General features: G+C 47.6%; 3 protein-coding genes across 4 annotated transcripts in view; 1 reads left to right on the forward strand and 2 right to left on the reverse strand.

The window, feature by feature from the left end:
* Positions 1 to 1,351, reverse strand: part of MRPL54 (mitochondrial ribosomal protein L54) — a 4,425-nt gene extending 3,074 nt beyond the window's left edge. The window contains exon 1 of the mRNA XM_069086842.1: positions 1,178 to 1,351. Coding sequence (XP_068942943.1) covers positions 1,178 to 1,295 — 118 coding nt within the window. The 5' untranslated portion in view covers positions 1,296 to 1,351. The remainder of the gene's footprint in view (positions 1 to 1,177) is intronic.
* A 2,298-nt stretch (positions 1,352 to 3,649) lies between these two features.
* APBA3 (amyloid beta precursor protein binding family A member 3) lies at positions 3,650 to 11,367 on the forward strand. The gene is made up of 11 exons (XM_069086845.1): positions 3,650 to 3,888; positions 4,739 to 5,480; positions 5,575 to 5,614; positions 6,092 to 6,237; positions 6,923 to 7,009; positions 8,126 to 8,281; positions 8,565 to 8,744; positions 9,811 to 10,023; positions 10,319 to 10,438; positions 10,766 to 10,906; positions 11,027 to 11,367. The coding sequence occupies exons 2-11, from the start codon at positions 4,833 to 4,835 to the stop codon at positions 11,096 to 11,098; spliced, it is 1,803 nt and encodes a 600-aa protein (XP_068942946.1). The 5' UTR covers positions 3,650 to 3,888; positions 4,739 to 4,832; the 3' UTR covers positions 11,099 to 11,367.
* Positions 11,368 to 11,942: 575 nt separating this feature from the next.
* Positions 11,943 to 25,409, reverse strand: part of TJP3 (tight junction protein 3) — a 52,837-nt gene continuing 39,370 nt past the window's right edge. For both annotated transcript variants that reach the window (XM_069086844.1, XM_069086843.1), the window contains exons 8-21: positions 23,725 to 23,833; positions 22,568 to 22,605; positions 22,142 to 22,214; positions 21,455 to 21,611; positions 18,154 to 18,262; positions 17,174 to 17,399; positions 16,629 to 16,843; positions 16,310 to 16,405; positions 15,751 to 15,821; positions 15,263 to 15,473; positions 14,385 to 14,485; positions 13,716 to 13,973; positions 12,916 to 12,962; positions 11,943 to 12,564 (exon numbers count right to left, since the gene is read on the reverse strand). In XM_069086844.1, the coding sequence (XP_068942945.1) occupies positions 12,462 to 12,564; positions 12,916 to 12,962; positions 13,716 to 13,973; positions 14,385 to 14,485; positions 15,263 to 15,473; positions 15,751 to 15,821; positions 16,310 to 16,405; positions 16,629 to 16,843; positions 17,174 to 17,399; positions 18,154 to 18,262; positions 21,455 to 21,611; positions 22,142 to 22,214; positions 22,568 to 22,605; positions 23,725 to 23,833 (1,814 nt within the window). In that variant the 3' untranslated portion in view covers positions 11,943 to 12,461. The remainder of the gene's footprint in view (positions 12,565 to 12,915; positions 12,963 to 13,715; positions 13,974 to 14,384; positions 14,486 to 15,262; positions 15,474 to 15,750; positions 15,822 to 16,309; positions 16,406 to 16,628; positions 16,844 to 17,173; positions 17,400 to 18,153; positions 18,263 to 21,454; positions 21,612 to 22,141; positions 22,215 to 22,567; positions 22,606 to 23,724; positions 23,834 to 25,409) is intronic.

Below are 25,409 nucleotides of genomic sequence, written 5' to 3' on the forward strand. Positions count from 1 at the left end.
GGGTGACTCATTAGCCTTTTCTGGGTTTCTGCAAATGGGACCATAAGATCTCTAAGGCCACTTCAAGTTCTGACTATCTGATAGGTCCTAAGGTTCCTTCCAACTTGGATATTCTATTATTCTATTCTATTATATATTACCATAGGCCCCTTGAAGCTATGACATTGGGCAGTTAAGTGGCAAAGTGAATAGACCAAGTCGATCCTGGAGCTAGAACAATCTGAGTTCAAATCTGGCCTCAGACACATCTAGCTGTGTGACCCTGGGCAAGTCACTTACCCCTGCTTGCCTCAGTTTTCTCATCTGTAAAATGAATGAAGAAGAAAATGGCAAACCCATGACAGTATCTTTGCCAAGAAAACCCCAAATGGAGTCATGATGAGTAGGACACAACTGAAAAACTCAACAACAGCTCTGACATGATTCAATAAAGTCTGGCCTGAGTATCCCCACTCGGTTTACAGTGGCGCAAAAGAACAATGGACTTGGGAGTTGGAACATCTGAGTTTGAATCCCAGCTCTTTTATTTACTAGTTGTGTGACCCTGAGTGGGTCATTTCACTTTTTCCTGAAATGAGCTTCTTTTGTAAAATAAGATCATTGGCCTAAAAGTCCCTTTAGGGGGTTCAAAGTCTGGGTACCAACAAGTTACAAAGATCAGTTACAGAAATAGAAGCTTTCTTTTTTTCTTTCTCTCCTGCTTTGCATCACAAAGTCAGGAGCTTAACAAATGCTTGCAGATTGAGGGGAGGGAACAAGCATTTATTAAGTACCTACAGTGTGCCAGGCACTGTGCTAAGCACCTCACAAAGATGATCTCAAATGACCGACTAGTAAATCTCCTTCCTAAAGTCAGATGACCCCCAAATGCATCTTTCTCTACTAACAGTCAAAGCCTCTACTAGGGGAAAAGGGGCATGGGCGTGGTCAAATACCACCAAAGGAAGGGTCTCCTCAGAGCCCAGTCCCATCCTCATTCACTTTCCACAGCCCTAGGTCCACAAGGAGCACCTGCGCATTGCGAAGAATGAGGTAACCGGGACCACAACCAGCGCCTGCGCATTGAGCCGACAGACTCGGTGTCCTCAGCGTGCCCGGTCCCGGTGCACTGCCCGCGTCGGTGCAAAGTCGACGCTGGTCCCCGAGCTCTGTTATTGCCCAGTCCAGGCCAACTTACCCGGCTTCTTAGCGTACCCCCTAAAAAAGAGGCTGCAAGGGACGGCGGGACCCCCTAGCGAGGATCCCCCAAAGCCCCTCCAGCTCCGGGGCACTCTGAAGACAAAGCGCGCGGCCATAACTTCCTCAGGTCAGGCTGACTGTATTCGTCATCAGGGAGTGCCCAGAACTAAAGTGGCCTCGGGGCATTTTGGGAAGTGTAGTTCCTGCCAGGAAGCTTGAGTAGTTCCCAGGCTACAAAGCTGGGAGGGGCCACAAGGTCAGGTAGCCCAACCTCCAATTTAAAAAAAAAAATTGTGACTCGGACAGAAATCTTCTGTAGCTACCGAGTTAAGTTCACATTCCTGTTTGGCATTTAAGGCCTTCCAGCATTTGGTAACTTACACTACCTTCCAAACTTTATTATTCCCCCCCCCCCCTTCTCCCCTGTCCAAGGATATTGACCTATTCCAAACTATACTCTCCAGTTATACGTACTTTTATTCATGCTACGCCTATTGCCTAGAATGCGTTCTCTGCCTCTTGATCTCAAGAGTTTAGAACCAGATCTCTTTACAGATCTGCAAAATCAGACCCGGGAGCTTAAGTGACTGCTGAATTAAATACTGACCTTTTAAGTACTTTGTTACGTCTCTCCAACGTCACATGAAAGAAAAGCCTTTATTAAGCAGTTATATGCCAAGCATATATTTGCTCTCCTCCAAACTTCATGTATTGTTTCTGCTATCCAGCAGAGGGCTGGCCTCTGAACGTCAGAATCACGAGATTTAAGTCCTGTCTCAGGCTGACGTGGTAAGTGACAATGGGGAATTCCCTTAGGTTCTTGGTGCCGGGGAAAGCCTCTAAATTTGTCAAAAGCAGGAGCTGGATCTGATGGGTCGTTTCTACCCCTAGAGCTGCCTGCACCGGCGAAATCAAAATCAGTCTTCTCTTGCCCTTTCTACCCACTCAAATTATCTGTGTATGAGGAAGTATGTAGAGGCAGTTAGGTGACCCAGTGGATGGAGCACTGTTCAAACCCAACTTCCGACACTTACTGAACCCTGAGCTAGCCACTTATCCCTCTTCCTCAGTTTTCTCTTTAGTAAAAATTTGGACGCTCTGCCCAAAGGGAATGTAAATCTCAGTCTCTGAAACTGTTTAAACCCCAAATCGCTCTGGCTTTCATTGATTGGCCAACAATATGTCCAAGGTCAAGCCGCACTTTGTTATTTTTTGGGCCCCTATAAGTCAGAGTGAATGTAAAAAGTAATGGTTTCTCTTTAGGTCAGAAACCCTGAGGGTCTTCCCCTCCCAGTTTTTTTCTTTTTAATTAAAATGACCATTCCTTGGCTCACCCCTTAAACAGTCCAAAATGGCTGAGTAGGCTATGCCTCAGTCGATGTGAGACTTGTGAAAGACTTTAGCTTTAAAAGGTCCAAAGTATCCCACTGCATCCTGGGCAGTGGCCAGGCATCCTGATCTATATCTGGCCACCGGACCTAGACGGCTCCAGAGGAGAAAGTAAGGCTGGTGATTCTGTACAGTCCTCCCTCACTTAAATCCAATTCACTTGCACGTCATGGCATCATCTCTCTGGTGTCATGGACCTCTTCAAGAACCAAAGACAAACAGCAGCAACCACCAAGGTTGTTCTTAGGATCATGTGAGAAAATATTTGTAAATCGCTTTGCAAATCTTAAAAGTACTGTATAAATTTTAATTATTAGCTGTTGAAGAATAAAAATGTGAATATATGGCACAGAATTGAGGCAATTAACATCTGACATTTGAACAAACTTTTGACAGTAGAAAAATGGCTTCATTCTATAAAAAGTAGTTTTTGTCTTTTATCCCAAGTTTCACAAGCCCTCCTTTTGGTGAATAACTATAATACAAAATAAAGTACTTAAAAGGTCGGTACTTAACAAGTTCCAAAACATCAGGTGTGATTAGGGAATTAGTAGTCAGGGTACCTGGGTTCGAGTTCCATCTCAGCAGCTATATTTCAGTAGGTCTTGGGGTAGCGTGGGGGAAAGAACTCTGGATTTTAAGTGGGAAGAATCGCTGTCCTACATCAGATAGCAATGGTGAATATCTTTTCAAAAAGTTACCCCTATTTTTGAAACACCGTAAATGAGCCATATCTAACCTTTGTTTTGGAGGTGCTCAAAGTTGCGAAGAGGCACTCTGAAACTTAGTTTCTTTATCTGCAAAAAGGGTATAATAATACCTTCATATACCATAACCCTTAGTCCAGAGACTAATCTGCAAAATGGGCATAAAATGGACCATAATAATACCCACAGTATTCATATACCATAGTCATCAGTCCGGAGACTTAAGCAAGATGAGTGACGTTAAGTAAGGGGCTTTGTCAGATTCAACGCGCAGTATAAAGTCGAATGGATATTATGTGCGTCCTGACTTTCTGCCACACATTCCGGCAGGAGAGCTCCACCTAGCCACGCCGCCTTATCTTCTCAGGAACTACATTTCCCAGCAAGCCCCTGGGGTGGCGCCGGCGCATTGTGGCGTGGGGACCTGGCCTGGCCCGGGCGAGGCTGGGAGCGGCGGTGACCCCGAGTCAAGGCCCAGCGGGGAGCTCAGGGCACTGGATTCGGGACCAAAGCAGGAGCCCATCCGGAACCCCAGTCTCGCGGGAACGTGCCGCTGCTTGGGCGTAATTGTGGGGACAGAATGTGGTCCAGTCAGGCCTGCGACCCTAATCAGGTTTGGGAAATTAGGGCAGAGGTGTCAGGGAAAGGGGAGGGGGCAGTGAAGGGGGTTGGGCTTGTGGAGGGAGGTGGGAGCGTGAGGGGAAAGGCCGGGGAAAATTGAAGGGGAAAATTGGATGGGGATGGGGGGAGGCCGGGAAAGGAGTGACTGCAGTTCTCTCCTCTGATACTTAGTAGCAGCTTGACCCCGAGAGAGGCCCTTAACCGCTCAGCCTCAGTTTCCTCATCTGTAAAATTGGGGCACCTGGATAGCGTGCCAACCCTGGACTCAGGGAGACCTGAGTTCAGATTCGGTTTCAGACACTTACTAGTTGTGTGACCCGAGGCAAATCTCTTAACCCTACTTGCCTCAGTTTCCTCGTCTGTAAAATGAGCTAGAAAAGGAAATGGCAAACCACTCCCAGTGTCTTTGCTGAAAAAACCAAAGGGGGTGACCAAAAGAGTCGGACGCGACTGAACAACAACAGAATAGGTATAATGATAATACTACTGTATCACCTGCTTCCTGGGATGTTACAAGCCTCAAATGGGGGCTTTTGCAAACCTCCTGAATGCCAGTTACTCTTGGCTAGCTAGGCATTTCTGTTGTGCTTTAAAGTTTGCAAAGCACTTTATAAAATGTCATTTCATTGGATCTTCAGGATGGCACTGGGAGGTAGGTGCTGTTATTAACCCCCTTTCAGAGATGCAGGGATTTTCCCAGGGTCATACACTGAAGTGTCTCAGGCTAGATTTGAACTCCCGACTTACAAGTCTAGTACTCTATCCACTGCACCATCTAGCTGCCTTATTATTCCTTCTGTTACTTGCCATTTGGTTATTAATCCAGCCTTCTTATTTTACAGATGGGTCATCTGAGACCCAGAGACTTAACTTTTGCAAGGTCATAGAGCCCAGGACTCAATTCACCCAGCTCCTTGAAGATACTAGTGTGAGAACATGGACTCTGATGTGTGTTCCTTAGAGCCTCCAGCCATGGACCTGGAGGAGTCTGAGGCCACTGTTCTTCTCTCTTCTTTTGGTTCTCCACCCTCAGTTGCTATTCCCTCAGGACCTACTTGCCCTTGGGACCCAGCAGTCCCTGAGGCAACTTCAGCCAATGACCTTGAAGGGACAGGGCCCAAGGGTTTGGGGAGTCTGAACCTGATGGACTTGGATGAAGACCCCAGTGGACAGGAACTTCAGGACCTGGTGGACCAGTTCCAGGCCCTGCCTTCAGACTTGCCAGAAGCACCTTCCCAGGATGGACAACCCTGTCCCCTCCACATCGCCACTGGCCGTGGCTTGGCCACTCCTGAGGCCCCAGAAAATCATGGACTTTTGTCATCTGAAGCCAGGCATGAAGACCTACTCAGTCTCCTGTGCAGTGATGGTGGAGCACCTCTGACCCAAACAGAGTCCCCAGGCCCCGAACGCCCCCAAGACCCCGTCCCCTGCCTTCTCCAACCCCCAAAGGACTGTACTGAGAGGACAGAGGAGGGGTCTATGGATGGAGAGTGTAGTTCTAGTAGCTCTCCAGAGCCCTGGCTGGGACCCACTCCTCTGGCCCATTCTGAGGAGCTGTCCCCTAATGCTGGCACCACCCAGGTAAATGTGATTTTCCCATCTCCCTCAGAAAACCTAGGAGTCAAACCAGGAGATCATGTTGCTAAACTTATTCCTTTTTTGTGTTTCCTTCCAGACCCCTGAAGACTTAGCATCCTATCCTGCGTTCCAAGAAGGTAAGTGTCCTTTTCCTTCTCCATTCTGCCAATTTGGGATCTGACGGGGATGTCAAAGGGGAAGGACAAGGACTCCCATCTCTGTTTCTGAGATGGCCAAGCTAGAAGGTAGGTAGGTACTCTGCAGACCTGGAGGAGAATGGAGAGTTCTAGACTGGGAGTTCTAGATCACTCAAAATTGACTTTAGTGAGGCCATCTGTGCTCCCAGAACCCATCGCCATTCTCTAGTTGAGTACTGCAAGCTATTTTGGGCTTCTAGAGTAATGAGAGAGTCAGACTATTCACTGACATCTGGAGTCATAGGTGATATGGGTTCTACTTATAGACTTTGGAGGAGTGGGGCCACAGGTTTGGGATCTAAGGTTCATGGCAATATGACTACCCCAGGGGCTTCCAGAGAGGGAGCTGGGAGCCAAAAGTGAGGGCTACAAGGACTCACCTACTTGACTCTTATCCCGGTCTTTCCTGTGTCTTAGTGGCAGGACCCTGTGACCCAGAAGACCTGCTGGACGGAGTCATTTTTGGAGCCAAGTATCTGGGCTCCACCCAGCTCGTTTCAGAGCGGAACCCATCACCGAGTGCCCGAATGGCCCAGGCTCAAGAGGCTGTAGACCGAATCAAGGTAAGACTGGAAAGAGAACTGGGAAGAGGAAAATGTGAATGTGATAGGGTGAGTTTGTCACCATTTCCTTTTGCCCTTGGGGACAGAGGTCTCTAGATAAGGGACTGAGGCCTGGAACTAGAGCTTAGCCTTCACCTCCTCGTTCCTGCATCCCTGGCTTCCATGCCTTGAGAATCATACACACCTTTGGGGAAGATCATGGAGGGAGTCTGGGACCTTATCTCATTATGACTGCCACTGAATTAAGACAATAGGGCAGGTATCACTCAATGAATCACTTGGTTTTATTTCCCTCCATGATTGCCTGATGAGAGTGAAGTTACCCTGTCCCAAGTGACATTTTCTTCACCTCCCCTCCCGCATTCTATAGATGAGGAACCTGAAGCTTAGGGAGGTTAAATGTCTTGCCTAAAAGTAGAGCAGGTAGTAAGTGGGAGAGCTGGGATTCCAGTAATGCAGATCCAGTGGTCTTTGCCCTCTGCCTCTAATGTATGTCAGAGACCAGGGACCTCTGGGGCCCATTGAGAGAGGAGAGGATTGGGCTGTGGCTGTAACCAGGGCTGCCTGGCTCCCAAGAAGAAAGGAGGGCAGCTGGGATGAAGGAGAGCTTGGTCTGGCCCAGCCTGCCCCAGGAGCTCCGTGTTCTCTTCAGGCATATGACCCTCATTCCTGTCCTTACCTGCAGGCTCCTGAGGGAGAGACCCAGCCCATGACTGAGGTTGACCTCTTCATTTCCACAAAGAGGATCAAAGTCTTGACAGCTGATTCTCAGGTACTGGCCCAGGGGTATTAGGGAGGGAGAAATAGTGTGGGTGTGACAAGGAGCCCGGTGCATTGGGAGGGTGTAAGGGGGGTGATGGGCCAAGAGGGAGAGTGGAGCCCTGTCATGGATGGCTTCCAAATGCCAGGTGGAGAAGCTTGGACTTAAGCCTGGCAAATCACTTAAACCCTCTGGACCACCTTCCTGATGAGAGTGGAGTTTCCCTGTCCACACCCTCATATTCGTTACGCTCCCCCCCATTCTATAGATGAGGAACCTGAGACTTAGGAGGTTAAATGTCTTGCCTGAAGTCAAACAGGTACTAAGTGGGAGAGCTGAGATTCCAGTAATGCAGATCCAGTGCTTTTTTCCCTCTGCCTCTAATGTATGTCAGAGGGAGCTGGACCTGAAGGCTCCCTGAGGTCCCTTCCACTTCTTACTCTTTGAACATCCGGCTCTATGGGCACTGTGGAGCCATTGTAGTTTCTTGAACAGGGAGTGATTGAAAATGATGGGCTGGGCTGGGCTGGACTGGGCATCAAAGGAAGAAATGGGAAAAGAGGTCATCATAACTTGTTTCTATAGTGGTTGAAAGTCTGCAAAGGCCTTTCCTTGTAACAGCCTGGTATGGTTAGTATCCTGTGTTTTTTTTTTTTTTAGATTGAGGCAGCTAGCAGTGGAAACAGCCCTAGGCTTAGAGTCAGGAAGACCTGAGGACAAATCTAGCTTCAGATACTTAATGACTGTGTCCTTCAACCTCTGTCTGCCTCTGTTTCTTCACCTGTAAAAATCAGATAATAATAGCACCTATCTCCCAGGGTTGTGTTGGGAGGCCCCAAAAAGCGAATGCATTGATTGTTGGTGAAGAAGATAGCATAGAGTGATACCTAAATACTAGCTGTGATTGTTATTAAAAGGTGACAAAGCTGTAGCTCAGAGGATAAATGACTTAGAGGTGAAGGAACTTGACCCACAATCCCACAGCTACCCAGTGTCCTTGTCAGGACTCTGAAGGAGGGCTTAGTCTGACCCAGCTTGCCCTTGACGCTTCCTGCAGGAAAGTACAGACATCTTCCCAGTAAGTACACTGTGCTCTGAATCCCTTCTCTCTGCTTTTGTCCCTGCCAGGAAGCTATGATGGATCACTCCTTGCAGACCATCTCCTATATTGCTGACATTGGCAATGTGGTGGTGCTGATGGCCCGAAGGCGCCTGACGCGGCAGCCTGGCTCGAGGGAGCGACGTCTCTACAAGATGATCTGCCACGTCTTCCACTCAGCAGATGTGAGATGCCTGGTGGAGGAGGGCAGGGACAGGCACTAGGCTTTTCTCAGGGTTCCACAGGGTTAGGGTGGGACAGCAGGGACCTTGAAGGGCATCTGGCCCTGGCCTTGCACCATTTACTTCTCTTCAAGCCCCAGGCCAGGTCCTTATCCCCAGTGGGGAGTCTGTCTTGGAGGAGGGATGATTCCAAGGATGCATGGACAAGTGGGACTGTCCAGTGGAAGTGGAAGGGATGGAAGCTTAAGGAGATGGGCAGGCTCTTAGTGCTCTCTCTGCTTCACAGGCCCAACTGATTGCCCAGGCCATTGGACAGGCCTTTGGTGTGGCCTATGGTCAGTTCCTTCGGGCCAGCGGCATTGATCCTAGCCAGCTGAGTGCCCGACAAGACTCTGGGAGACTGAATGAGGGGGACCTGCACAATGGAGACCTGGCCCACTTCTCAAATCAGGAGAACTGTAGGGATGTGAGTGAAAGTGAAACCACCTCCTCCCCAGCCAAGCTGCCCTTTGCCCAACGCCTTTCCTCCACAGCCCACTCTCCCAAGATTGTCCCCTTCCCTTTCAGGTCCTTGGACCTCCTCAGTCCCCTCTGACCTATTGCTGCTCCTGAAATCATCTTCCTTGACCTTTAAACCCCTCAGTACATCATGCTGCTCTCAGGCCATTTTGAGAAAGCAGTGAGATGCCCCTACCCTTCTGGACTTCATGTTGCTTTATCTGTGGAATAAGGGACAAGAGGAGAGGGCTTAGACGGGATGATCTCAAAGGCCCTACGTAGTTCAAGCAGTGGATGATTTAGGGTCTGAGTTTTCTTTCAGCTCTGACAGTTTATGTTCCAGAATCTAAGGTTATATTCATCCTAAAGATCTGAAGAGTTTTAAATAGCAATAGTGACATTTATGTAGCACTTTACTGCTATGTAAATTACAAAAATGTGTTCTGTCCATCCCCCACTGTCCCAAGTATTAATATCTCCATTTTACAGATGAGGAAACTAAAGCAACTTACCCAAGGCTACACAGCTCAAAATGGGCAGAGCTGGGATTCACTCTAGGACCTTCTGAGACTAAATCCAATGCTCTGTCCATTGTACCATAAAGCTGCTTCTGGAAGGCTATTTCATTTCCTTTTCCCCCTTAAGGCAGCATGGTGTGTTGGGAAGAGCCCTGGATTTGGAGGCGGAGGATGTGTTTTCAAATCTGGACTCCTTTTTGACACCTTTATGATCGAGGACGTGCCCATTACCTGCTTTGGGCCTTGATTTATGTGGCTGTAAAATGAAGGGGTTGGACTAGGCATCTGAGGTCTCTCCTAGCTCTAAATCTGTGATCTGTAGCATTATTGTTGGAGAAGTATATGAGAAAGTGATTTTTAGGTCATAAAGGGTTAAATGCAGAAGGAAAGGCCTTTTCTCCTCTCCTAAGCTCTTTCAGTCTCTTGTCCCTCCTGGTCTCTAATCCCATCTGTTCCCCAGTGGGGAGGGAGGGATGTATGGCTCTGTGCCTGACACCTTCTCTTCCCTCCTGACAGGTATGTATTGAGAAACAGCGGGGAGAATGTCTGGGTGTGGCCCTGGTAGAATCTGGCTGGGGTTCGCTATTGCCCACAGCTGTCATCGCCAACCTGCTGCATGGTGGTCCAGCAGAGCGCTCGGGGCTGTTGAGTATTGGGGACCGGCTCACCGCGGTCAATGGTACCAGCCTGGTGGGGCTGCCCCTGGCCTCATGCCAGGCGATAGTCCGAGTAAGTGTCCTTTAGGAGGATTGCTTTAGACTTTGAATCAAGAGTAGTGTATAGAAGTTGATCATTGAGTCCATGTCCCATTGGGCTGAGGGCTGGCAAAGATCTTAGAAATTATTTAGACCAATTCCCCCATTTTTCAGATGGTAAAGCCCCAAGAGAGGAGGTGACTAAACCCAACATCACATGGTAAAGCCAAGATTAGAAACCAAGTCTCTTAGTATCTAGGTCTCTTCCCCCTTCTTCCTCCATCCTGCTCTTAGTGTCTAATCCTGGTCCCTGCCCTTCTCCTCAATAGGAACTAAAGTCCCAGACTTCAGTAACACTGAGTATTGTACACTGTCCACCTGTCACCACGGCCATCATCCGTCGACCTCATGCTCGTGAGCAGCTGGGCTTCTGTGTGGAAAATGGCATTGTGAGTTCAGGGGATAAGGGCCAGGATTGCTTGTGCTGTGAGGAGGTGGGTGTTTGAGAAAGGTCCTGGGAGGACCAGGGCAGATTGGGAGGCTCACTCTGTCTTCTGGATAGAAACAAGTGTACTGGTGGGAGTCAGTGAAGATAGGCAGATGGCTTTACCTCTGTGTCCTGGGAGTTTGCAGGTATCCTGGGCCCTGGGTTCAGTGGAGGATTGGCCCTCTCCTCTGGGACCTTAGAGGATATAGGAATGCTAACTGGGAAGGGATCTGGATCTTGGCCTCTGGTTAGGGTCTCATAACAGCCTTGCCCTGGTTTCATCCCTCAGATCTGCAGCTTGATGCGTGGAGGCATTGCAGAGCGTGGAGGAGTCCGCGTTGGACACCGAATCATCGAGATCAATGGGCAGAGTGTGGTGGCCACACCTCATGAAAGGATCATTCAGCTGCTTACTGAGGCCCACAATGAGGTAGGCACTTTTCTCAGTGTTCCCCGTTTCTCTCCCAGGCCTCCAGATTAAAGCTGGGTGGAGTGAGTTTTTCTTTATTGTTATATGCACCTGAACTTGGAGCCTCCTCTGTCCTACCAGGTCCATATTAAGATGATGCCAGCCTCTACCTACCGCCTCCTCACTGGCCAGGAGCAGCCCATCTATCTGTGACCTGGGAGGGGGGCCCAGCTTGGCCCCCCAGAATGATTACTCCGGCATCCGTACTCTCAGACTCAGAAGAAATGATCCCCAAATCTTGCCTCAACTGGGAATCCTCTTGGCCAAGACTTCTCTCTCCTAGGCTTTGCCCAATGTTGGTGCCTTATGCTCTTGTGTGCCACCTTGGGCTGGAGCTGCTACAATCCTGGGCACCAGGGACCTCTCCTTATCTGGCCTGGGCTCAGTTTGCCTACCTCCTTCTACCCACCAAAGAGATATATGCCCCCTTTCTGAACAGGGTGGGGGGAGGGGCCACAGAAATAGCTGTCACTCATAGGGGTTTTTTTTTTAACCTATCACATTTTAGCCGGTGAAGATTAAACTGAGTAGTGAAAAGAGCCAGAGTGCAGTAGTGGACAAGGCATTGGGTTTGGAGTGAGGTTGTGAGTTCCTTGTCATGGTGGGACCCTGGGGATGTGGGCAAGATGGAAGGCACAGAGGCTCTGCCTCTTGAACTAGTCCTGGCCTAAATGGATTTGGAGCAAGGAGGGGCCAGTCCCCTGATACTAACCACAAGCCAGGGTAGGGGTGAAGCTTTTATAAGCTTAGAGGGACTTCAGAAGATCTTTTAACTCCTTCATTTTATAGATGTGGAAACAGAGATTTTAAATAACTTCAAGCTCATAACACAGTATATATACATATACTGGGCATTTGAGACCCATCATAGAGGGGTTGTAGCATACAGATCATTCTTTGATACTTTCCTCCATTCCACACACTTTTGACAGTCTGGTGAAGCCAATGCACTCCTCAGAATCATATTTTTAAATGAACATAGACAAAAGACATAGGATTACAAAGGAAACCAATTCTATTGAAGTACAGTTATCCAATTATTTTTTAAAAAAGTTCACAGGCACCCAGGTTTCTTTAAAAACCCTTGTTCTAAGCTAACAACCCAGAATGGTAAGTCCAGACACTGACACAAGCTGAATTGCCCTTAAGTTTCTCCACTCATAAAACTAAGAGTTTTGCTCAATGATCTGTGGTCCAGTCCAGGTTCTGGGTCCAGAGAGAGTAGGAACACATTGTTCTACTGGGACAGCTGGGGGTAGGGCTATACTGGAGGGGGCTCATGGGGATGTTTTGTGACACTGACAACGAAGCCCAGAGATGGGGGTGTAGGGGATGGAATGGGATGAACTGTCTTCAAAATCCAACTTTATTAGGAATAGGCAGGTCTGGAAATGGCTGTCCCAAATGAGGAGGTAGAAGCCAGAGTGAATCCCCTTCCTTTAGGCTGCTGGACTAAGGCGGGTAGGTGGATTCCCTGAGGAGACCTTGGTGTTGGATTGGTCAACAGCCCCCATGGTCACAGGTCAGTGGCAGGGCCCCAGTCGTAGCCATCATCCTCATCTGATTCATAGTTCCGGGCTCGGGTGAATTTTTTTCTCAAGGCTTCCCTCTCATAGGTTCTGGGGAGAGCAAGAAATACACTGGTGATTATGTGACCATAAACAGTTCCTCTTTGGGTCTAAAATCTCTAAGCTATAAGATTCTAAAGAGGAAGCTGTCTGGAAATTCCCATTTCTTCTGCATACCAGTGGGGAGACACCATTATGATGGAATGGAAAGAACACTTGGATTTGGAGTACCAATGCTACTCATGACCTTTGTACCTTTCAGCAGATCACTTTCTCACCTTTAGAAAGAGATGTCCCATTTCAGCCTTAAATTCACCCTGCCCTGATAGCAATATATTCCCCAGAGGGCCCTCAACACGGACTGTTCCCCTCCCTTCTGCCCATTGCAAAAAATAGTCTCACCTCATGCTATCTTGTCTCCACTGGTCCTGAGCAGGTGGATCCCTGGCCTGTAGAAAATCACTCAAGGTTAATGGGGCAAGACAGCAAATTTGCAGGGGAAGTTAAGTTGTAGGAAATGTGGAAGGCAGGATAACCCCTCCCCCAACACAAGTTGCTGACAAATAAATGCAAAGAAAACCTGTCAATGCAAAAGGGGCTTGGTCATCTAAGAGGAGGTTGTTTTGAAGCATGAAGAGACATGACCTTTAAACAGAGAACTCTGCCCTTCATAAAGCAGGGAAAGAGAAGAGCCCTGAAATAACTTTGTAAGTAAGAATTTAATTTAATTTTGAAGGGAGGGTAAAAAGAGAAGACATTCCCCCTTGTCTGCTTTTAGAGTTCGGACTAAGCACCATCAAAATCAATTAAGAAATACAAACACCAGACCTTCTTTGACTAAAGAGCAAAAGAAGGGAGAAGAGGGTCAGAGAGGAAGGGAGATAGAGACAGAGTTGGAGGGATCTTGGAAATATCCAGTAAGGATAAGTAGTAGCTTGTCCAAGGATATATGTACAAGGAGAAAGGGAGAGACAAGACAGATGTGGAAAGAGGGACAGTGAGAGAAGAGAGCCTGACCTTTGTGGAGAAACATCACCCCTACCTCTTGACCTTTTTTTTTTTTACAACCCGAGATAAAGAAAATTGTATTGTCTTTGTTAGGTATAAATGGTAATATTCTGCTCAAGCATTGTCCCCATACCTAAGGGGTTCTGGCAAAGACCCCCTCCTTCCTTCTTGGGGTGGAAGGAGCATTGACTTACCTGGGCTCTTGGGTATGTCCAGGCTGGTAGTGCCTCTTCCCTCAGATTCTCTACCTCATCTGCTTCTACTGGTTCTGATGAACGAGCCAAGGCTGGCTCTGCGGGCTCCTCATCCATGTCATTGTCTGTGTAAAAGCCACCCTCTCCATCTGTCTCCTCGTAGTCACTGTTGACACGGCTGTCACAGCTGAGATAGGCACTGCTTCCCCCGAAGTCCTGGTGCGGAAGGTCCAGGCTCTCCTCGGCTGCATTGTCCAGCTGTGGAGGGAGGACATGATATAGGAGATGGACACAAATAGGCTAGCCTTGGGAACCCCTATCAGCAGAAACTGGTACAATCCAGGAAACAGATGTCCCTGGTGATTCCTAATATTGGGCTCAGCTATAGGATCGGCAAGTCTCTAGCTTTTTCCCATTAATTCGTCATGCTAATTACTTAGCAAAGAAGATATGCCAGTCTTCCCATAAATTCATGTTATGGGGGAGACTGGTTAAGAGGGTGTGGTAATTCAACATAGCCCACCCTTTCTAGGGTAGCCTAGAGCTGACATTGGTGGAGTTGGGATCATCACTGCCACTACTTGCTATCATCATACAAAAGTCATCTTCTTTCCCTTCCTAGACTCTTAAGGCATGGAAAAAGGGCAGACTCTTGCTAAGTAGGTTTACCTGGTCTTCAGCTGTCCAGATGGGTCGGGATTGCTGGGTCTTGATGATATCTTTGAGCTCCTGGTACCAGGCATTGTTGTTCCCCTGAAGTTGAATGGTAGCTGAAGAGGGGGAATATTGGAGGTAAGAGGAATAATCCTCTTTCAGTGACAAATCCATAGGGATCAGTCAGTTAGAAGTTCTCTGACATACAAAAATTAATGATGAGTCCTCTACCTTAACACCTACATCTCATGAAATTTGTAATTTAATCTTCATGAGGCCCTAAGACTTGGGTCTGGATTCTTTATTAGCATTTCCATATCAGGGCTTCATATTAGATAGGGAAGCTAGGCAAGTCACTTCATTTCCTGGGCCCTCAGTTTTCTTACCTGTATGATAAGGGTATTGGGCTAAGGTCCTTCATTTTTAATAACCTGTGATCCTATGCCAAGTACTATCATGCTCTTTTTATAGGTAGGGAAACAAGCCCAGAGAGGGAAATGTCAGTTGCAGAGCCAGAAGTAGACCCAGGGTCTCCTGGTTTCCAGTCTAGGGCTACTTTTCTTTTTCTATAGAGCAGCCCTCCTCTACCTCCCTCCCTTCACCCCCTGTGAACCTCTGTCCAAAGCACAAATGGCAAACAAGTCTTCCTCCCCTGTCCCAAGTTCTGTTTATGTCATATCCCATTTCCTTCACCTAACAGTCATTTGTTATCTCATTTGATCATCACGACTCTGAGGCGGTTGCTATTGTCAGAACCATTTTGCAGATGAGGAAACCAAGGCAGACAGGTCGAGTCACTTGTCACAAAGCTAAGTATCGGAGGAGGATTTGAATATAAGTCTTCCTTACTCCAAGTCTGATACTCTCCACTGAGCCAACCAGCTTGGTCTAACCTGTGAATAGATGGCTGTGGTACTTCTTCAACTTGGTGGCTTGGGCATAGAGGCGGCGAGAACTCTTCCTGGAGGTTGGTGCCAACCACTGGCGCAGGGACTTGACCCCTGCCCGGCTTTCAGGGGCACAGAACACCACTATGGGGTAGTACTGCACATAGTTGAGGCGCTCCACGGCAGAGGGCGTCACATCCAGCAGAGTATGCTTGTTCTGGGTCAGGGAGAAAGATGGAAGGCAGAAGAAGCCCAAGCTTGGGCCCTGACCCTGTCAAGAGACCCTGACTTCCCTGTGCTCTGTAAAATGGGGAGGTCGGACCAGATGGCCTTCATTATACCTTCTAAAGTCTATTCTGTCCACAGATCTATCCTGGTGCCAACACTGTATGCTCTAATGCCCTTCACAACTGATATTCTATACCCTATATCTCAAGGTTCATCCCCTTCTCTTTTTCCCTTTCTGTTCTTCATCGCCCTATACTCGGACTCACCTTCTCAGCAATCACCCGCACTGTGTCCAGCTTGACAACCTTTGAGGGGCCCTCAGTTCTTGTTACACTCTCTGTAGGGATGAAGGCAGTTATTTCTGTAAGAGTTGGGAAGGGTGGCAATCATTTCCTCCCCCTCCCTCTGTGTACCAGTTGCTTATGTCAGCCCGAGATTAAGAAGGACTCTCCCGGGATTCTAAGAACCCAGGTGTTGGGAAACTCTTGAAAATATGTGATTATTAGGATTTCTTATCCTTTACAGCGCCTAGATAGAACCTTCAATAGCTCCTTAGTGCTCAATATTAAATCCTAGGTCTTCAGATACATGACCTGTCTTCAGTTCCTTCCTCCAGCTTCATTTCAATCTCACTCCTGAAACTCAAGATAGATCAGGCTCCTTCCTGACCCCAGCACATGACAGGACCACTCTAAATCTTCTCTCATCCTTGAAATCCTTACCATCTCACTAACCAGCCTAACCTCCAAATCCTTTTGTGGCTTCCTTCAGTTGAGGGTAGAACAGTTGGTGAACACATGTGGTATGTGGGCCCAGGTACCTCACCTGCAACTTCAAACTGGTCAGGCAGCTCAGAACATAGCTTTTGCATGGCAACGTCAGCCACAGGGCCCATGATAACCACAGGGCGTTTGAAGCTGGCTGGGACAGAACAAGCAAGGAATCAGTAGATACAACTCATTTTTTCTCAGTCCTCCTCTTACCCCTAGTTCTGATTCAAGGCTCCCCAGCTGCTCCTCAACACAGCATATATTTAGGTGTTCTACTGCTCGATTTCAAGAGATAATTAAATGTTCTGGACCCCACCCGCCCCAGTGTTCTCCCTTCCCTTTTCTTTTTTTTTTTGGTCCATTCTGGAACTAACCTTCTCTCAGCACTACCCGTTCATAGGGTGGATAGTTGCCCTGCTTTGTCAGGGCTGACAAGTCCTCACGGCTTTGGCGCATATACTTCTTGACACCTTTCCGAAGGCCCCGAAGCTTCCAGAACTCAGCTCGGGCCCCTGTGGTAGCTGAGGAAGAGAAAGGCCCTGAGCCCACAGCCCGCTGGGCAGCCTCTAGCGATGCCAACTGCTCAGCCCTGTGAGATAAAAGGAAGGGGTTAGTCAGGTCATCAAAGGCTTCATCAGGATCCCCAGAGGCCAAGTCTGTGATTCTTCATTTAGTTACTGCCCATGGCTAAAGTCCTGTCCCTAACACAGACCTGAGAGTACCACATGGGAGCAGGAGGCAGGCAAGTTCTCTTCCTCCCCCAAACCCTGGTAAAGGACAAGGTAGTCTCCCTGCTTAGATGCTTCTTTCCTTCCTCCTCAGACTCTTGACCTCTCCCATGGGCCCTCTTGTCCTAATTTTGGGTCTTCCTATTTGACCACTGGTGTCTAACACAGTCCCTACCTACACAGGGTCTTACCTGCTTTGGTTGGGAATAATGCCCCGATCTTGCTCCGTCAGGTCCCGGCCCATACGAACCGCCAGCCAGCTGCCACTCCTTCCCTGCTCGGGGTACAGTGTGTCCAAAACATGGAAGACATCCCCTCGGGTAAAGCCCAGGCCCATAGGTGGATTTGGCTCCAGCTCAAAATGGGTACGGATATAGAAAGAGTCACCCACTCTTGACTTGACCATCTTCCTAAAGACTTAAGGTTTGAAAGAAATGTTAGATGGCTAGCATTTATAGAGTGCCTTAAGGTTTGTAAACACTTTACATGTGTTATCTCACTAGAGGGGAAACTATGCATAAAGTAACCAAGAGGAGGAGTGACCCAACATCTCCTTATGTACTGACTCAGACTGTGCTGGAGCCTTGGTTTCCTTTTGCCATCTGGCCCTTTTTCTAGACTTGAGTGGGTGTGGACACACAACCTTTCTCCCCTCTCCTAGAAACTGATTCATGTATCAGGGTCAAGAGGGAGAACCAGGAGAGGGCTGAAGAAGCCAGGGCCCTGTTCTTGGGGGCTCATGGGGCTGAGTCCAGAGTGCCTGGGCTCCCCATTATGGTAGAGGCAGTGCCAAAATCCCTATCTTCTACTCCTTCAGCTGATCATAGGGGAAGTCTAAGGGTGAGATGGCCATGGCACATGGTCTCTCAGTCTGCTTTTAGGTTTAGCACACCCCATGAGGGTTTTGGTTGAAGGGATTCCCTGCCTTTTTTTTTTTGAAGGGGGGAAGGCAGGGAAATTGGGGTTAAGTGACTTGCCCAGGGTCACATGGGTAGTAAGTGTTAAGTGTCTGAGGCCAAATTTGAACTCAGATCCTCCTGACTCCAGGATTGGTGCTTTATTCACTGTGCCACCTAGCCCCCCCTGGTTCCCTGCCCTTTGCCTCTGCTTCCACTGAGATGTCTTCAGGCTTCCCATAGGCAGGATGGCCCACCACTCCAACCTCGCTTACTATCTTGCTTGCGCTGAGTAAGCAGCTCCAGTTCCTCTCCTGGGGGCAGCTCCAGCAAGTACTGAACAGCCTCCTCCCTGGTCAGGCCCTGGAATGACTGGTCATTCACCTGTGGGGTAGGAATGGGTTGGGAAGGAGGGTAAGGAGGAAAGGGCCATGACAATTCTAGGGCTAGCAGGCAGACGGTGGCAAGCTCAGAGTGGGCTTGGCAAGACCAAAGTGGAGAGATGAAGTGTTGGATTTGGAGTTAGGAAGACCCAAGTTCAAATCCTGCCTCAGACACTCATGAATTGTATGACCCTGGGCAAAGTCTCTTAGCCCCTCAGTCTCAATTTTCTCCTCTGTAAAATATAAAATCATAATAGCACCTACCTCCCAGGGGTTTTGTGACTATCAAATGAGATGATGTGTGTAAAGTGCAATTCATAAAGCACTATATAAATGCTAGGAGTTGTTTATTATTACTGTTATTATTATTATTCCTGGAAGTGGCAGGGCTTGGGAGGGAGGGGGAAAAAAGAGAATGATATGACTTTGTAAGGCTTAAAGGACATCCCAGAGTGTGGCCCATAATCTTTTTAAAGCTGTATGGGGAGGGGGACCATTATGGGGAGGCCAGGTGCTCTGAAGGAGAGTCAAAGAAACACAGGATTGCTACTCCAGGTGGATGATAAAGGAAGGCTTTGTGAAGGTGAAGCTTCCCCACTCATGCTGTTTCCATTTTCTCTGCCAAGGAGAATGATCTCTGGTTAGGAAGGGTAGAGCTGATGTCCCAAAGAAGTGGAAAGATAGTAAGAGAAGACTAAGCTGCCCTGGATGTATGCAAGTGACCAGGCCCAGGTGAATCTCAAGGCACCAAAAGATCTGCTAGATATAATTTCTGAGTCACTGTCAGAGACCTTGAAAGACTGTGGAGAATAAGAAAGATAGCCCAGGACCAGAGAAAGGCAAATGTCATGCAGAATTGACCAGCTGGAGGCCAGTGAGTTTGACTTCATTCTCCTGGCTAAGTTGTTGAATGTAATATTAAAAAGAAATAAACATTTGTTAAGCACCCAACACATTATTTCATTAGATCCTCACAATAACCCTAGGAGATAGGTGCTGTTATTATCCTCATGATACAGATGAATAAAGTGAAGCCGACAGAAGTTCCGTGACTTGCCCAAGGTCACACAGCTACTAAGTGTCTGAGGCCAGGTTTGAACTCTCCAGACCCAGTGCTCTATCCACTGTACCACCTAGCTGCCTCTAAAAGGCTGATTCATGAACACCGAGTGTTCATGTGACAATGACAAAAAACCAGTGTAGCTTCAACAGCACCAAATTATGCCAGACCACCCTCCCTCCTGTTTTTGGTTAGGGCTGACTGACCAATCAATACATATTTATCAAGCAACTAATATGTGCCAGGCACTGTGCCAAGTGCTAGAGATATGAGGCAAAAGACAATCCCTGTCCTCAAGAAGTTTACAATCCCAGGGCGGCTAGGTGGCGCAGTATATAGAGCACCAGCCCTGAAGTCAGGAGGACCTAAGTTCAAATCCGACCTCAGACACTTAACACAAAAACTAGCTGTGTGACCTTGGGCAAGTCACTTAACCCCAACTGCCCTCCAAAAAGCAAAAAAAAAAAGCTTACAATCTAATGGGGGAGACAACGAGCAAATTAATATATGCAAATAAGCTATATACAGGATAAATAGGAAATAATTAAGAGGGAGAGAGCAGTAGAATTAAGGGAGGGAGGGTTGGGAAAGGCTTCCTGTAGAAGATAAGATTTTAGGTAGGTTACTAGACCACTTAACCAGGAGAATGCTAGGATGTTTAGATTTTTGGCAAAGCATCTGAAAAAGTCTCTCATCCTATGCTTGAAGAAAAGATGGAGATCTGTTGCCTGGAAACCATAAAATTTGATTAGGAACCAGCTGAGTAAAAAGACCCAAAGAGTAGGCTTTGATGGTTCCATGTTCATTTGGAAGGTTTTCAGGATCTCTACATGGTCCTATGCTACTTAACATTTTTATTAATGACTTGGTTGAAGATATGGATGATAAAATTTTTCACATTCGCAGATTGCACAAAACTAGGTAGGTTAATTAACATCTTTCTCTTTTTTTCATTTTGGAGGGGGGAAGGCAGATAAGTTGGGGTTACATGACTTGCCCAAAGTCACATGGCTATTAAGTGTTAAGTGTCTGAGGTTGGATTTAAACTCAGGTCCTCCTGACTCCAGGGCTGGTGCTCTATTCACTGCACCACCTAGCTGCCCCAGTTAATTAATATCTTACATGACAGAGTCAAGGCCCCTAAAAGATCTTGACAGACCAAACCTTATAAAAAATCAAGTGCAAAACAAAACCACATCACAATTACCAGATGGAGGAAGGCATGGCTAGTCAGCAATTCATTTGAAAAAAATTTGGGGTCTGCACACTCAGTGAGTCAATGGTATGCAATGGGAGTCAAAAAATCTGCTTTAACAAAGGCATAATGTCTAGGACAATACCAATGTGTACTCTGCAGGAGTCCCTGGAAGGTTGTGTTCAATTTGGGGCACCACATTGGAGGAAGGGAAAGGGTAAGCTGGAGAGTATTCAGGGGGTGCCAGTTTGATTAGAGGTATCTACTTAATGCTATGTGAGCGTCATTTGAAGAGAATGGGAATTTGTTAAGCCTAGACTAGACTAGGAGTTGGGCTGAGGAGGGAAGGAGGGGACATGATGGTTTTCTTCAAGTGTTAGATGGACTACCACATGAAAGAGGAATTAGATATTTTTTTCTTCTACTTGCCCCACAAGGCAGAACTAGTAGCTGTGAGTAGAAATTAGAGACAGATGTAGGCTTGATGTTGAGAACAACTTCCTAATGCTTAGAACAGTGGAATGAATGGCTTCCAACTGATTCCAGCAGGGAATGGGTTCCCTACTCACAGGAAGTCTTTAAACGAAAGACATGATGGGTGTGTATGTAGAGTGGATTCTTGTTCAGGGATGGGTTGTAATAGATAGCCCCTAAGGGGCCTTTCAAGTATGACATTTCTATTTCTGTTTGGTTCTCTCTAGGGAAAAATGGGGATGGGACATTATATTCCCCCCAAATCAAATTAACTGAACTGACAGAGTCCAAACCCTTGGCCAAGAATGCTAAGTAATCTTGCACCATTCTCTAGTCTGGTCCAACACAGAACTTCTACCAGACTGTCACCAGGTTCTGAAAGGACAGGACCTTTCTCATGGACAAGGCTTTCTTTTATTTTCTGATTGCCCCATCCTCCCTTGGCCCCAAGCTAACCCAATTACCTGTAGGATCTGGTCTCCTTCCTGAATTCCTTGTCCATCTGCTGGGCTCCCTCCCTGTACATCTGATACGAAGATGCCGACGTCATTGCCCCCAGCTAGCCGGAGACCGATGCTGGTACCCTTGGTGAAGCAGACCACACGAGTGTCTGGGCTATACCTGGTACCAAGTGAAGGGTGAGGGTGGGAAGGTAAAAAATTTGAGATGTATGCTGACCAGAAACTCAAAAGAGGTTTGGATCGGGAGTCAAGACACTTGGGTTCTAGTTCTCACTCCAGTACTGACTCTATGGGTGACCCTGAGTTAAGTCCTTTCTCTCATCTGAAAATTGAGAGAAGGCTGAGAGTTTGGACAAGTTCTTCTTGATGCTTTGACTCTCACATTCTATATCCTACAGGCTCCTTTGGCTTAGATTGGGACAGGTGTGTGTGTGTGTGTGTGTGTGTGATATGTTAGAACTGGATGGAACAATCTACGTTCTCCCTTCTAAGCCTGTTCCTCCATTTGTGAAATGAAGGGAGTGGACAATGGGGTCTCTTAGGGCCTTGACTACTCACACATGGATTCCCTGGCCTTAATAGGTGGCCCAAATTCTGTTATGCTGGGCTAATAGTAACAGTGTAGGGTTGTGAATATGTGTGTGCAATGGGGTGGTAACAAAGCAGGGACCCTAGGCCCGGAACACTTACCCATCATCTTCTCTTTGGTCAGTGGGGACCCGATAGATGTCGTAGCTGCTTTTTCTCAGGGTGTCCCGAGTACCTAAAGGAAGAACCAGTCCCTCCGGTCCATTCTACCTCCAGTCACCCGTTTCCCCTTTCTTTCACAGAATGCCATGCTTCTTCCCCCTTTTCCCCCCATCCTAGTCTTCTCTAATCCCCCAGGCCTGGCTCAGGCTGCATATTATCTCCAGAAATGTCCCGAGCAATGCAATTCCTAGGGCTTTATTTTATTTCTTTTAAACCAGGCCACAGGGCTGAATGTCCAGACAGCTGCTGTTCTCTACTCCGACAAGGACCACTAGGGCCCAAGGACTTCAAATTCTCCCAGATAGGGCCAGGTTGAGGCCCAGTGAGTAAACCCTATGAATACCACATAGCTGCCCTCTCACTCACCTGATTCCCGAGTGGGTCCTGGTTCCACTGACTCCTCCCTGAGGTAAACAAAGGACTAGAGTTAAGATGGTTTAGGGTCACCTTCAATAGTACCCTAGGTGTGTGAGGAGAAGAGGGTTGGAGGGATGGAAGAAACTGATGCCAGCTCTGACCCAGAGAGATGATCTCTGAACAGATCATTTCGATTGATGAGGAAATAATTATCCCCTCACTGTTTCCCTAATATCCCTTTCCCCCTGGAAATCGCTGTACCCCAACCTTCTAGAAGGTTTTCCTTCTAGCTTTCTGCCTGTTCTGAGTCCTTGTGTAGGGTTTGATGGTATAGTTGGACCAAAGGTCCTTCACAACCTGGAGGGAAAGACACAGGAATTTATCTCATCTTGCTAGAGGGCGCAGAGTTTCTAAGCAGGGTTTACTTCTGTTCATGAGGATAAAGGACCCTAGATAAGACAGACCCCTTCACACACAGATTCTTGCACTGTGGCTCTAATATCTGCCAAGCCTTGTCATCTTAGCTCCCTAAATATTGATATCATTTCACAGGGCCTGGGAACAAGGGCCCAGGGCACAACCTGTCTGACCAGCTACACAGGTTGGGGATCCCTGCCCCTTTCTCTTCCTAGCACCTGCTCTCTCCCCACAACCACAACTCAAAACTTATTCACCTGCTCTGAACACAGATGTAGTTTTTGGGGAGCACACCAGAAATCCTGAAACACTGTCCCAAACTGTCCAGCAAAATGCACCAGAACCCTTCCTCTTACACACTCTAACTTAACCCACAATCTCATCAGAGTGGCCCCTTTCCCTGCTTCTGATCAGTCAAACCAAATGCTAACTTTCAAATCTCCAAACATTCAGTCTCTACCTTGTCACCAAAACCTCTGAACCAGGCTTCTTTCTAACCTCTTTGGCTCTCTTATATTTGGGGAGTGGGGATGGTGGTGTTTTGTGAACTTTCTTCCACATTTCAAACTCTATCACCTGGTAACAGGTGGAGAGAAACAGGGCTAATGTTTCCCTAGAGACCAGTCATTAGATAGGGGTTACTAGAAACAGATTACCCCTCCACTCCCCAACTATTGACTGTATTGAGGGTACTAGAGACAGTTCCACGACATTAGAAACAGATGAGAGGGTGTGGTGTTGGCACTTACGGAGGAGACTCTGTCCAGCTGGCATCAGAAACCCGCCGCTTGCCACGAGGTGGTGGGGGCACGTGGGATGGGGGTGCTTGGGAGGGTTCAGAGCCAATATCTGAGATGTCTATAACAGCAAAAGGCCATCATCACAAGCAATCATTCCTTCTATGGTTTCCCTAGCCTTCCAAAATGACAGCTACAGGCTGGCATCAATGCCACTGTACCCAAGAGTATAGAGACCCCATAAAGTGCCTGTCTTCTCAGTAGATTGGTGACTCTGAATTGGAGCTGATACAATTCAGAGACTTTTAAGGTACCTACTGTGTGTGCATGAAGCACTGCGCTGCCTCAGTGCTAGAGAAAAGATACAAAGTTTACACAAAACTTGGTTCTTCCCTTTCTGCTTGCAGAAACACAAAAACACAGAACATTGTATCACATTTTACATGATCAGGAGGGCAAACCATGTGAGGTCTCACAAGAGGGATCATTAACAGCTGTGCAAAGAAAGCTTCCTGTGCTTGAGTTAGGCTTTTAATAGGTTGGGTTTGGATAGGGGGCCACCAGGCTGGCTCCAAGAATCAGGCATCACATTAGCAAGGGCAGAAAAGGTTGCAGGGGACACAAGGTGTAACCCAGGTTAGCTAGAATGCTGCTGTAAGAGAAGGCTGGAAGAGTAGGCTGGTGCCAGATGGTGGGAGGGCCCCGGAAGCCAGGCTGGGGAGTCTGAACTTTACTGGGGAAGCAACCAGGAAGCCGTTAAGGGATTCAGAGGGAGAAAAAAGGTGACATCATGATAATTTATGCAGGAGGATTAGTCTGGCAGTGAGTGAAGGAGGGTTGTTATGGAGAGAGAAGGAAAGGGGGAAGGGAACAAACATTTATTAATGCACCAGGCACTGTACTAAGTGCTTTACAAATATCTCTTTTGATCATCACAATAATCTTGGGTGGGTGAATGTGCTATGATCCCCATTTTACAGCTGAGTCAGTGAGTCAGCAAAGTGTTATTAATGCTTGCAATGTGCTAGGCACTGTGCTGAGTACTGGGGATAGACACTGAGGCTATCAGAGACTGAGTGACCAGCCCAGGATCCTGAAATTAGCAGATATAAGAGACAGGTCTTGAACCCAGGTCTTTCTGGCTTTAAGGCTAGTTCTTTAGCCATTAGGACACACTGTTTTTATGAAAAATATATCTAAATCTTCCTCTTCATTCCTGACCTCTCTTCCTAGCTACAAGGCCACATCTTTATGTGTCTATAGGACATCTCCACCAGCATGTCTTACTAACACAACATAATTAACAGAAAAGAGGGCTGGATTTGGAGTTATGCATGGTCTGAGTCAGGGGTGGAGAGCCTGCAGCCACAGGTGGCCCTCTAGGTCCTCAAGTATCCCTAGATTGAATCCAACCTTAATAAAAGGATTTGTTATGTAAAACTTGGACTCAGTCAAAGGCCACACCCAAGGACCTAGAAAGCCATGGGTAGCCTAGAGGCTGGAAGGTTCCCCACCCCTGGGAATGCTCTAGATAACTCCCAGAGTATAAATGGCAGAGAAAATGCCTATTTACGTGATTAGGAGTTTCCCATAACAATGAGATCACAGGTCTGTTAGCTAGCAGGTGAGAGCTCTGGAGGGGCTGAGATTGTTAGCTAGGAGGTGAAAGCTCTGGAGGGGCTGAGATTGTTAGCTAG

This window comes from Petaurus breviceps, unplaced genomic scaffold (genome assembly GCF_028583685.1).
Source record: "Petaurus breviceps papuanus isolate PSGF00001 unplaced genomic scaffold, PetGlider_PUasm1.0 180, whole genome shotgun sequence".
NCBI lineage: Eukaryota > Metazoa > Chordata > Mammalia > Diprotodontia > Petauridae > Petaurus > Petaurus breviceps.